General features: G+C 46.3%; 1 protein-coding gene across 1 annotated transcript in view; it reads right to left on the bottom strand.

Moving 5' to 3' along the window:
* PRMT5 (protein arginine methyltransferase 5) overlaps positions 1–13,777 on the bottom strand; it is a 39,507-nt gene that overhangs the window by 25,280 nt on the left and 450 nt on the right. The window contains 7 exon segments of the mRNA XM_058823212.1: positions 1,068–1,117; positions 2,936–2,963; positions 2,966–3,017; positions 3,019–3,042; positions 5,027–5,161; positions 7,012–7,097; positions 10,429–10,547. Of these exon segments, the coding sequence (XP_058679195.1) occupies positions 1,068–1,117; positions 2,936–2,963; positions 2,966–3,017; positions 3,019–3,042; positions 5,027–5,161; positions 7,012–7,097; positions 10,429–10,547 (494 nt within the window).

The raw sequence follows: 13,777 nt of genomic DNA, 5'->3' as shown, positions 1-13,777 counted from the left end.
GTTGTTGTAGGCCCCGCCCATTTCCCGTGTTAGCCCCGCCCCTTACCCAGCGCCACCAGTTTGTTGTAGTGCGTGCTAAGCCCCGCCCATCTGACCCAAGCCCCACCCATCTGGGCCAAGCCCCCACCCCTTTTTGGCCAAGCCCCCGCCCCTTACCCAGCGCCACCCGTTTGTTGCAGTGCATGCCAAGCCCCGCCCATATGGGCCAAGCCCCGCCCCTTTTTGCCAAGCCCCGCCCCTTACCCAGCGCCACCCGTTTGTTGTAGTGCGTGCTAAGGCCCCGCCCATCTGGGCCAAGCCCCGCCCCTTTTGCCAAGCCCCGCCCCTTACCCAGCGCCACCCGTTTGTTGTAGTGTGCGCTAAGCCCCGCCCATCTGGGCCAAGCCCCCGCCCCTTTTGCCAAGCCCCCGCCCCTTACCCAGCGCCACCCTTTTGTTGTAGTGCGTGCTAAGCCCCGCCCCATCTGGGCCAAGCCCCGCCCATCTGGTCCAAGCCCCGCCCCTTTTGCCAAGTCCCGCCCCTTACCCAGCGCCACCCGTTTGTTGCAGTGTGTGCTAAGCCCCGCCCATCTGGCCAAGCCCCGCCCATCTGGTCCAAGCCCCGCCCATCTGGGCCAAGCCCCGCCCCTTACCCAGCGCCACCCGTTTGTTGTAGTGTGTGCTAAGCCCCGCCCATCTGGGCCAAGCCCCGCCCATCTGGGCCAAGCCCCGCCCCTTTTTGCCAAGCCCCGCCCCTTACCCAGCGCCACCCATGTGTTGTAGTGTGTGCTAAGCCCCGCCCCTTTTGCCAAGCCCCGCCCCTTACCCCAGCGCCACCCGTTTGTTGTCGTGTGTGCTAAGCCCCCGCCCATCTGAGCCAAGCCCCGCCCTTTTTGCCAAGCCCCGCCCCTTACCCAGCGCCACCCATGTGTTGTAGTGTGTGCTAAGCCCCGCCCATTTCCGTTAGCCCCGCCCCTTACCCAGCGCCACCCGTTTGTTGTAGTGTGCGCTAAGCCCCCGCCCATCTGAGCCAAGCCCCGCCCATCTGGTCCAAGCCCCGCCCATCTGGGCCAAGCCCCCGCCCCTTACCCAGCGCCACCCGTTTGTTGTAGTCGAGCAGGGTGCGGAAGTTGTGCCACCTGTGGGGAACGGCCCAAAACAGCCCCAATTCACCCCAAATTCACCCCAAAATTCACCCCCCAAATATGCAGAATTCACACCAAAAATCCACCCCAAATTCACCAAAATTCACCCCAAAATTCACCCCAAATTCACCCCAAAATAACCAGAATTCACCCCAAAATCCACCCCAAATTCACCCCAAAATAGCCAAAATTCACCCCCAAAATCCACCCCCAAATTCACCAAAATTCACCCCCCAAATCCACCCCAAAACAGCCCAAATTCACCCCAAAATTCACCCCCAAAATCCATCCAAAAATACCCAGAATTCACCCCAAAATTCACCCCAAAACAGTCAAAATACACCCCAAATTCACCCCAAAATAGCCAAAATTCACCCCAAAAGCCACCCCAAATTCACCAAAATTCACCTAAATTCACCCCAAAATTCACCTCAAAATCCACCCCCAAACAGCCCAAATTCACCCCAAAATTCAACCCAAAATCCACCCAAAAATACCAGAATTCACCCCAAAATTCACCCCAAATTCACCAAAATTCACCCCAAAATTCACCTCAAAACAGCCCAAATTCACCCCAAATTCCCCTTTTTTCCCCCCCAAACCCCCAAATACCTTCCCCAATTCCCGTTTTCCCCAAAATTTCTCATTTTTCCCCCAAAATTTCCCATTTTCCCCAAAAATTTCTTTTTTTCCCCCAAAAACTTCTCATTTTATCCCCAAAATTCCCCATTTTTTCTCCCGAAAAATCCTCAAATTCTTCCCCGATTTCCACTTTTTTCCCCCAAATTTCCACTTTTTTCCCCAAAATTTCCCCTTTTTCCCCCCAAACCCCCAAATCCCTTCCCCAAATTCCCGTTTCCCCCAAAATTTCTCATTTTTTCCCCCAAAATTTCCCATTTTTCCCCCAAAATTTCCCATTTTTTCCCCAAAATTTCTCATTTTCCCCCAAAATTTCCCATTTTTTCCCCAAAATTTCTCATTTTTCCCCCAAAATTTCCCATTTTTCCCCAAAAATTTCTCATTTTTCCCCCAAAATTTCTCTTTTTTCCCCAAAATTTCTCATTTTTCCCCAAAATTTCTCATTTTCCCCCAAAATTTCCCATTTTTCCCCCCAAAATTTCCCCGTTTTTTCCCCAAAATTTCTCATATTTACCCCAAAATTTCTCATTTTCCCCCAAAATTTCCCATTTTTCCCCCAAAAATTTCCCATTTTCCCCCAAAATCTCTCATTTTTCCCCAAAATTTCCCATTTTCCCCCAAAATTTCTCATTTTTCCCCCAAAATTTCCCATTTTCCCCCAAAATTTCCCATTTTTCCCCCAAAATTTCCCATTTTTCCCCCCCAAATTTCTCTTTTTTCCCCAAAATTTCCCCTTTTTCCCCCCAAACCCCCAAACCCCGGCCCCAAATTCCCATTTTTTCCCCAAAAATTTCTCATTTTTCCCCAAAATTCCCCATTTTTTCTCCCGAAAAATCCTCAAATTCTTCCCCGATTTCCACTTTTTTCCCCCAAATTTCCACTTTTTTTCCCCCCAAACCCCCAAAACCCTTCCCCAAATTCCCATTTTTCCCAAAAATTTCTTTTTTTCCCCAAAATTTCTCATTTTTCCCCAAAATTCCCCATTTTTTCTCCAGAAAAATCCTCAAATTCTTCCCCCGATTTCCACTTTTTTTCCCCCAAATTTCCACTTTTTTTCCCCCCAAACCCCCCAAATCCCTTCCCCAAATTCCCATTTCGCCAAAACTTTCTCTTTTTTCCCCAAAATTCCCCCGTTTTTTGCCCAAATTCTCCGTTTTTGCCCCGTTCCCTCACCACTCCCACGTGTTCTCCTCGTCGCCGCCGGTGGGGCGGGGGCCTCGTTGGCGATGACGTCATCGCGGCCGTCTTCGGGCGGGGACCAGCGGGACCTGGACCCAGAACTGCCCACAAAAACCAGTTTGAACCGGTTTAAACCAGTTTAAAACCAGTACAAACCAGTACAGACCAGTACAGACCAGTACGGACCAGTAAAAGCAGAAAAGAACCACCAAAAATCCCATTTTTTGCCCATTTTTTGCCCGTTTTTTGCCCATTTTTCACCACTTCAAAGCCCCCAAATCCACTCCCAGTTCATCCCAATCCCAGTACAGACCAGTACAAACCAGTACAAACCAGTACAAACCAGTACAGACCAGTACAAAACCAGTACGGACCAGTAAAAGCAGGAAAAGAAACAAAAAAATCCCATTTTTTGCCCACTTTTTGCCCATTTTTTTGCCATTTTAGAGCCCCAAATCCGCTCCCAGTTCATCCCAATCCCAGTACAAACCAGTACAAACCAGTATGGACCAGTAAGGGCCAGTAAAAGCAGAAAAAACACCCAAAAATCCCATTTTTTGCCCATTTTTTGCCCATTTTTCGCCACTTTATAGCTCAAAACCCACTCCCAGTTCATTCCAATCCAGTATACACCAGTATGGATCAGTATGGACCAGTACAAACCAGTACAAACCAGTACAAACCAGTACGGACCAGTAAAAGCAGAAAAAAAACCCCAAAAATCCCATTTTTCACCATTTTTTGCCCATTTTTCCCCCATTTTAAAGCCCCAAATCCACTCCCAGTTCATCCCAATCCCAGCACAAACCAGTACAAACCAGTATGGACCAGTACAAACCAGTACAAACCAGTACAAACCAGTATAAACCAGGTATAAACCAGTACAAACCAGTAAGGACCAGTAAAAGCAGAAAAAAAACCCCAAAAATCCCATTTTTCACCATTTTTTGCCCATTTTTCCCCATTTTAAAGCCCCAAATCCACTCCCAGTTCATCCCAGTACAAACCAGTACAAACCAGTAACCCCAGTTCCCATTTTCCCCATTTTTAACCCTTTCCCCCCAATTTTTAAACCCTATTTCTCCATTTTTTCACTAATTTTCACCCAATTTTTTAACCATTTTTCCTCATTTTTTCCCCATTTTCCCCCTCCCAGTCCCTCCCAGTCCAAACCAGTCCAAACCAGTAACCCCAGTTCCCATTTCCCCCATTTTTAACCCCATTTTCCCCATTTCCCACCACACTTTCCCCACTTTTAACCCTATTTTCCCATTTTTAACCCTATTTTCCCATTTCTTTCACCAATTTTCACCCCATTTTCACCATTTTTTCACCATTTTTCCCCAATTTCCCCCTCCCAGTCTCTCCCAGTACAAACCAGTCCAAACCAGTAACCCCATTTCCCATTTCCCCCATTTTTAACCCTTTCCCCCCCATTTTTAATTCTATTTTCCCCATTTTTCCACCAATTTTCACCCAATTTTCACCATTTTCCCCCGTTTTTTCCCCGTTTTCCCCCTCCCAGTCCAAACCAGTCCAAACCAGTAACCCCAGTTCCCATTTCCCCCATTTTTAACCCCATTTTCCCCCGTTTCCCACCACACTTTCCCCATTTTTTGCCATATTTTCCCTTTTTTTTCACCAATTTTCACCCAATTTTCACCCAATTTTCACCATTTTTTCACCATTTTTCCCCATTTTCCCCCTCCCAGTCCCTCCCAGTACAAACCAGTAACCCCATTTCCCATTTCCCATTTTCCCCCATTTTTAACCCAGTTTTCCCCATTTCCCACCACACTTTCCCCATTTTTTGCCACATTTTCCCTTTTTTTCACCCAAATTTCACCATTTTTCCCCGTTTTTTCCCCATTTTCTCCCTCCCAGTCCCTCCCAGTCCAACCCAGTGACGCCATTTCCCATTTCCCCCCATTTTTAACCCTTTCCCCCCCATTTTTTCACCGATTTTCCCCGTTTTTTCACCGATTTTCGCCATTTTTTCACCGATTTTCGCCGTTTTTTCACCGTTTTTCCCCGTTTTTCCCCCGTTTCCTCACGCTGCCAGTCCAAAGCAGCCTGGCCAGTTACCTGTGTGGCGTGGTGGCCGCTGTGCAGGTGGGCGCTGAGCCCCTGGGCCAGGTTGGGGTTGTGGGGGCCCCTGAGCGGCACCAGGTGAGCGGCCAGGCCCAGGTAGGCGCCGAAATCCAACTCCTGCCGCAGGGCCTGGCCCCCAAAAACGCCAAAATTACACTCAAAAAACCACAAGTTATCAAATTCCCAACCTTCATAAAAAAACCCCAAAAAATTTCCTCAAAATTCCCCCAAAAAATCCGGGAAAAACTCCAAAAATTCCCCAAAAAGTTCCCCAAAAATTCCACAAAACTCTCCCAAAATATCACCCAAAAATCCAAAAAAAAACCCCAAAAATTCCACAAAATTCTCCCAAAATATCACCCAAAAATCAAAAAAAAAACCCCAAAAAATTCCTAAAAAAAAATTCCTAAAAAAATCCCCCCAAAAAAATTCCCAAAAATTCCCAAAAAACTCCACAAAATTACACCCAAAAACCACAAGTTATCAAATTCCCAACCTTCATAAAAAAACCCCAAAAAATTTCCTCAAAATTCCCCCAAAAAATCCGGGAAAAACTCCAAAAATTCCCCAAAAAGTTCCCCAAAAATTCCACAAAATTCTCCCAAAATATCACCCAAAAATCCAAAAAAAACCCCCAAAAAATTCCTAAAAAAGTTCCTAAAAAAATCCCCCCAAAAAATCCCCAAAAATTCCCAAAAAACTCCACAAAATTACACCCAAAAACCACAAGTTATCAAATTCTCAACCTTCATAAAAAAAACCCAAAAAATTTCCTCAAAATTCCCCCAAAAAATCCGGGAAAAACTCCAAAAATTCCCCAAAAAGTTCCCCAAAAATTCCACAAAATTCTCCCAAAATATCACCCAAAAATCCAAAAAAAAACCCCAAAAAATTCCTAAAAAAATTCCTAAAAAAATCCCCCAAAAAAATCCCCCAAAAATTCCCAAAAAACTCCACAAAACTACACCCAAAAACCAGAATTTATCAAATTCACAACGTTCACTAAACACTCCGCAAAATTTCCCCAAAATTCCCCCCAAAAATCCGGGAAAAACTCCAAAAAATTCCCAAAAAATTCCACAAAATTCTCCCAAAATATCACCCAAAAACCCAAATAAAATCCTAAAATAATTGCTAAGAAAATTGCCAAAAAAATCCCCAAAAAATCCCAAAATTTCCAAAAAAATTCCCAAAAAATTCCCCAAAATCCTCGCAAAATATCACTCAAAAATCAAAAAAAAATCCTAAAAAATTCCTAAAAAAATTCCCAAAAAAATCCAAAAAAATGCCTAAATTCTGCCAAAAAATCCCCAAACAATCCCCAGAATTTCCAAAAAAATTCCCAAAATCCTCGCAAAATATCACCCAAAAATCAAAAAAAATCCTAAAAAAATCCTTTTAAAATTCCCAATAAAATCCATTAAAAAATCCCCAAAAATTCCCTAAATATTGCCAAAAAATCCAAAAAAAACCCCAACAATTCCAAAAAAATTCCCCAAAAATTCCCCAAAAATTCCCCAAAATCCTCGCAAAATATCACTCAAAAATAAAAAAAAAAATCCTAAAAAATTCCTAAAAAAATTCCCAAAAAAATCCCAAAAAATTGCCTAAATTCTGCCAAAAAAATCCCCCAAAAATCCCCAAAATTTCCAAAAAAATTCCCCAAAAATTCCCCAAAATCCTCGCAAAATATCACCCAAAAATCCAAACAAAATCCTAAAAAATTCCTAAAAAAAAATCCCAAAAAAGTCCACAAAAAATCCCAAAAAATTCCCTAAATTCTGCCAAAAAATAAAAAAAAACCCCAAAATTTCCAAAAAAATCCCCAAAATATCACTCAAAAATCAAAAAAAAATCCTAAAAAATTCCTAAAAAAATTCCCAAAAAAATCCCAAAAAATTGCCTAAATTCTGTCAAAAAATCCCCAAAAAATCCCCAAAATTTCCAAAAAAATTCCCCAAAAATTCCCCAAATTTCACCTTTTGGGAATTTTTCCGGACGTGCTCCAGCGGCGAATCCGGGCGGATCCAGGGCGACAACTTCCCCACGATGAGGGTGTTCCAGTCTGCAGCAAAAAATCACCCAAAATTCACCCCAAAATTCCAAAAATTCACCCCAAAAATCCCAAAAAATCACCCCAAAATTCACCCCAAATTCACCCCCAAAATTCATCCTAAAATCCCCCCAAAATTGGCCCAAAAATCCCCAAAATTCACCCTAAAATTCACCCCAAAAACCCAAAAATTCACCCCAAAAATTCCAAAACTCACCTCAAAATTCACCCCAAAAAATCCCAAATTTCACCCCAAAATTCACCCCAAAAATCCCAAATTTCACCCCCAAAATTCACCCCAAAAATCCCAAATCTCACCGCAAAATTCACCCCAAAAATGCCAACATTCACCCCAAAATTCACCCCAAAATTCACCCCAGAAATCCCAACACTCACCTCAAAATTCACCACAAAAATTCCAAAAATTCACCCCCAAAAATTCCAAAACTCACCTCAAAATTCACCTCAAAAATGCCAACATTCACCCCAAAATTCACCCCAAAAATTCCAAAATTTCACCCCAAAATTCACCCCAAAAATTCCAAAAATTCACCCCAAATTTCATCCCAAAAATCCCAACATTCACCTCAAAATTCACCCCAAAAATTCCAAAAATTCACCCCAAAATTCACCCCAGAAATCCCAAATTTCACCCCAAAATTCACCCCAAAAATTCCAAAATTTCACCCCAAAATTCACCCCAAAAATTCCACAAATTCACCCCAAATTTCATCCCAAAAATCCCAACATTCACCCCAAAATTCACCCCAAAATTCCAAAAATTCACCCCAAAATTCACCCCAAATTCACCCAAAAAATCCCAAAATTCACCCCAAATTTCACCCCATCAATTCCAAAAATTCACCCCAAAAATTCCAAAAATTCACCCCAAAATTCACCCCAAGAATTCCAAAAATTCACCCCAAAAATTCAAAAACTCACCCCAAAATTCACCCCAACAATCCCAAATTTCACCCCAAAATTCACCCCAAAATTAACCCCAAAAAATCCCAAATTTCACCCCAAAATTCACCCCAAAATTCCCAAATTTCACCGCAAAATTCACCCCAAAAATCCCAAATTTCACTCCAAAATTCACCCCAAAAATCCCAACATTCACCCCAAATTCACCCCAAAATTCCAAAAACTCACCCCAAAATTCACCTCAAGAATTCCAAAAATTCACCCCAAAAATTCCAAAACTCACCCCAAAACTCACCCCAAGAATCCCAAATTTCACCCCAAAATTCACCCCAAAAATCCCAAAATTCACCCCAAATTTCACCCCATAAATTCCAAAAATTAACCCCAAAATTCACCCCAAAATTCACCCCAAAAATTCTAAAAATTCCCCCCAAAATTCACCCCAAGAATTCCAAAAATTCACCCCAAAAATTCAAAAACTCACCCCAAAATTCACCCCAACAATCCCAAATTTCACCCCAAAATTCACCCCAAAATTAACCCCAAAAAATCCCAAATTTCACCCCAAAATTCACCCCAAAGTTCCCAAATTTCACCGCAAAATTCACCCCAAAAATCCCAAATTTCACCCCAAAATTCACCCCAAAAATCCCAACATTCACCCCAAATTCACCCCAAAATTCCAAAAACTCACCCCAAAATTCACCCCAAATTCACCCCAAAAATCCCAAAATTCACCCCAAATTTCATCCCAAAAATCCCAAAATTCACCCCAAATTTCACCCCATCAATTCCAAAAATTCACCCCAAAAATTCCAAAAATTCAGCCCAAAATTCACACCAAAATTCTAAAAATTCACCCCAAAATTCACCCCAAGAATTCCAAAAATTCACCCCAAAAATTCAAAAACTCACCCCAAAATTCACCCCAACAATCCCAAATTTCACCCCAAAATTCACCCCAAAATTAACCCCAAAAAATCCCAAATTTCACCCCAAAATTCACCCCAAAGTTCCCAAATTTCACCGCAAAATTCACCCCAAAAATCCCAAATTTCACCCCAAAATTCACCCCAAAAATCCCAACATTCACCCCAAATTTCACCCCATAAATTCCAAAAATTCACCCCAAAATTCACCCCAAAATTCACCCCAAAAATCCCAAAAATTCACCCAAAATGGCCCCAAACCCCCTCCCAGTCCAAACCAGTGCAAACCAGTAACAAACCAGTACAAACCAGTACAAACCAGTACAAACCAGTAACCAACCAGTCCAAACCAGTCCAAACCAGTACAAAAACAGCGATTTTTTCCCCAGTTTTTCCCTATTTTTTCCCCGTTTTTCCCCCATTTTAAAGCCCCAAAATGGCCCCAAACCCCCTCCCAGTCCAAACCAGTCCAAACCAGTACAAACCAGTGCAAACCAGTACAAACCAGTCCAAACCAGTAACAAACCAGTACAAACCAGTATGAAAGCAGCAATTTTTCCCCGTTTTTCCCCATTTTTTCCCCGTTTTTCCCCCTTTTAAAGCCCCAAAATGGCCCCAAATCCCCTCCCAGTCCAAACCAGTCCAAACCAGTCCAAACCAGTAACAAACCAGTACCAAAATCCAACTTTAACACCGATTTTCCCCCATTTTTCCCCGTTTTTTCCCCGTTTTTCCCCATTTTAAAGCCCCAAAATGGCCCCAAACCCCTTCCCCAGTAACAAACCGGTCCAAACCAGTCCAAACCAGTCCAAACCAGTAACAAACCAGTAACAAACCAGTAACAAACCGGTCCAAACCAGTAACAAACCAGTCCAAACCAGTACAAAACACCGATTTTTTCCCCATTTTTCCCCATTTTTTCCCCGTTTTTCCCCATTTTAAAGCCCCAAAATGGCCCCAAATCCCCTCCCAGTACAAACCAGTCCAAACCAGTCCAAACCAGTAACAAACCAGTAACAAACCAGTCCAAACCAGTACAAACCAGTAACAAAGCAGTCCAAACCAGTACAAAAACACCGATTTTTCCCCATTTTTTCCCCGTTTTTCCCCCTTTTAAAGCCCCAAAATGGCCCCAAACCCCCTCCCAGTCCAAACCAGTACAAACCAGTCCAAACCAGTAACAAACCAGTAACAAACCAGTACCAAAATCCAACTTTAACACCAATTTTTCCCCCATTTTTCCCCATTTTTTCCCCATTTTTCCCCATTTTAAAGCCCCAAAATGGCCCCAAATCCCCTCCCAGTCCAAACCAGTCCAACCCAGTACCAAAATCCAACTTTAACACCGATTTTCCCCTGTTTTTTCCCCATTTTTCCCCCATTTTCCCCCGTTTTTCCCCGTTTTAAAGCCCCAAAACGGCCCCAAACCCCGTCCCCAGTGCAAACCAGTATAAACCAGTATAAACCAGTATAAACCAAGCAGGGCTCACCTCGGCCGGCCAGCACGAGGTCGGAGCGGGTCTGGGGGCCGGGCCGCGCCCGCGCCGGCTCCAGGCCGAACTCGCGCCGGTGCCGCGGGTGGAACAGCGGCAGGCACAGGAAATCGAAACTGGGACAGACTGGGGGTTACTGGGAGGCACTGGGAGGCACTGGGATATACTGGGGGGGACTGGGAACAAACTGGGAGCGACTGGGAGGGACTGGGAGGGACTGGGATGGGACTGGTTTATACTGGGATGGGGCTGGGACGCACAGGAAATCGAAACTGGGACAGACTGGGAGTTACTGGGAGGGACTGGGGGGGACTGGGAGGGACTGGGAGCTACTGGGAGGCACTGGGAGGCACTGGGAACAAACTGGGAGGGACTGGGATGGGACTGGGAACAAACTGGGAGGGACTGGGAGTTACTGGGAGGCACTGGGAGGGACTGGGAGGGACTGGGAACAAACTGGGAGGGACTGGGATGCACAGCAAATCGAAACTGGGATATACTGGGGTTACTGGGACATACTGGGAGGGACTGGGAGGGACTGGGAACAAACTGGGAGCGACTGGTTTATACTGGGATGGGGCTGGGAGGGACTGGGATATACTGGGAGGGACTGGGAGGGACTGGTTTATACTGGGATGGGGATGGGAGGGACTGGTTTATACTGGGGGGAACTGGGAACAAACTGGGAGGGACTGGGATGCACAGGAAATCGAAACTGGGATATACTGGGGTTACTGGGATATACTGGGAAGGACTGGTTTATACTGGGATGGGACTGGGAACAAACTGGGAGGGACTGGGATGGGGCTGGGAGGGACTGGTTTATACTGGGATGGGACTGGGATGCACAGGAAATCGAAACTGGGCAAACTGGGAGTTACTGGGAGCGACTGGGAGGGACTGGGAACAAACTGGGAGGGACTGGGAGGGACTGGTTTATACTGGGAGTTACTGGGAGGGACTGGTTTATACTGGGATGGGACTGGGACGCACAGGAAATCGAAACTGGGACATACTGGGAGTTACTGGGAGGGACTGGGAACAAACTGGGAGGGACTGGGATGCGGCTGGGATGCACAGGAAATTGAAACTGGGATATACTGGGGGTTACTGGGATATACTGGGAGGGACTGGTTTATACTGGGATGGGGCTGGGATGCACAGGAAATCAAAACTGGGCAAACTGGGGTTACTGGGAGGGACTGGGAACAAACTGGGAGGGACTGGTTTATACTGGGATGGGACTGGGAGGGACTGGGATATACTGGGGGGAACTGGGAACAAACTGGGAGGGACTGGTTTATACTGGGAGAGACTGGGATGCACAGGAAATCGAAACTGGGATATACTGGGAGGGACTGGGAGTTACTGGGAGGGACTGGTTTATACTGGGATGGGGCTGGGAGGGACTGGGATATACTGGGAGGGACTGGGGGGAACTGGAAATGGGACTGGGATATACTGGGAGGGACTGGGACGCACAGGAAATCGAAACTGGGCAAACTGGGAGTTACTGGGAGGGACTGGGATGGGACTGGTTTATACTGGGATGGGGCTGGGGGGGACTGGGATATACTGGGAGGGACTGGGGGGAACTGGGAACAAACTGGGAGGGACTGGGAGTTACTGGTTTATACTGGGATGGGGCTGGGAGGGACTGGGAGGGACTGGGATATACTGGGAGTTACTGGGAGGGACTGGTTTATACTGGGATGGGGCTGGGGGGCACTGGGATATACTGGGGGGGACTGGGAACAAACTGGGAGGGACTGGGATGGACTGGAAATCGAAACTGGGATATACTGGGAGTTACTGGGAGCGACTGGGAGGGACTGGGAGGGACTGGTTTATACTGGGAGGGACTGGGAACAAACTGGGAGGGACTGGGAGGGACTGGGAGGGACTGGGATGCACAAGAAATCGAAACTGGGACATACTGGGCTTACTGGGATATACTGGTTTGTACTGGGATGGGGCTGGTGGGGACTGGGAGGAACTGAGAACAAACTGGAATGGAGTGAGAGTAACTGGTTTATACTGGGATGGGACTGGGACGCGCAGGAAATCGAAACTGGGACAGACTGGGAGTTACTGGGATGGACTGGGAGGGACTGGGATCAAACTGGGATCAAACTGGGATGGACTGGGAGGGACTGGGATCAAACTGGGATGGACTGGGATGAACTGGGATCAAACTGGGATCAAACTGGGATGAACTGGGAGGGACTGGGATCAAACTGGGATGAACTGGGATGAACTGGGATCAAACTGGGATCAAACTGGGATGAACTGGGAGGGACTGGGAGGGACTGGGATCAAACTGGGATGGACTGGGATGAACTGGGATCAAACTGGGATCAAACTGGGATGGACTGGGAGGGACTGGGAGGGACTGGGATGGACTGGGATGAACTGGGATCAAACTGGGATCAAACTGGGATGAACTGGGAGGGACTGGGAGGGACTGGGATCAAACTGGGATGGACTGGGATGAACTGGGATCAAACTGGGATGGACTGGGAGGGACTGGGATCAAACTGGGATGGACTGGGATGAACTGGGATCAAACTGGGATCAAACTGGGATGAACTGGGAGGGACTGGGATCAAACTGGGATGGACTGGGATGAACTGGGATCAAACTGGGATCAAACTGGGATGAACTGGGAGGGACTGGGATCAAACTGGGATGGACTGGGATGAACTGGGATCAAACTGGGATCCAACTGGGATGAACTGGGAGGGACTGGGATCAAACTGGGATGGACTGGAATGAACTGGGATCAAACTGGGATCAAACTGGGAGTGACTGGGAGGACATTCTGGGGGGGGGTTGCGGATCCCAAAGGGGATTTGGGGCAAATTTGGGGAATTTTGGGGATCCCTGAGGGGATTTTGGGGTTCCTGAGGGGATTTGGGGGAATTTGGAGGAATTCTGGGGGTCCCTGATGGAATTCGGGGATTCCTGAGGGGATTTAGGAATTTCTGAGCAGGTTTTGGGGATCCCTGAGGGGATTTCTGCCTCTCTGAAGGGGATTCGGGGATTCCTGAGGGGATTTAGGAATTTCTGAGCAGGTTTTGGGGATCCCTGAGGGGATTTCTGCCTCTCTAAAGGGGATTCGGGGATCCCTGAGGGAATTCGGGGATTCCTGAGGGGATTTAGGAATTTCTGAGCAGGTTTTGGGAATCCCTGAAGGGATTTCTGTCTCTCTGAAGGGGATTCGGGGATTCCTGAGGGAATTCGGGGATTCCTGAGGGGATTTAGGAATTTCTGAGCAGGTTTTGGGGATCCCTGAGGGGATTTCTGTCTCTCTGAAGGTGATTCGGGGATTCCTGAGGGAATTCGG

Source organism: Ammospiza caudacuta, chromosome 39, assembly GCF_027887145.1.
Source record: "Ammospiza caudacuta isolate bAmmCau1 chromosome 39, bAmmCau1.pri, whole genome shotgun sequence".
Lineage (NCBI taxonomy): Eukaryota > Metazoa > Chordata > Aves > Passeriformes > Passerellidae > Ammospiza > Ammospiza caudacuta.
The sequence above is the reverse complement of the archived record's forward strand: the minus strand, read 5'-3'. Positions and strand labels throughout refer to the sequence as shown.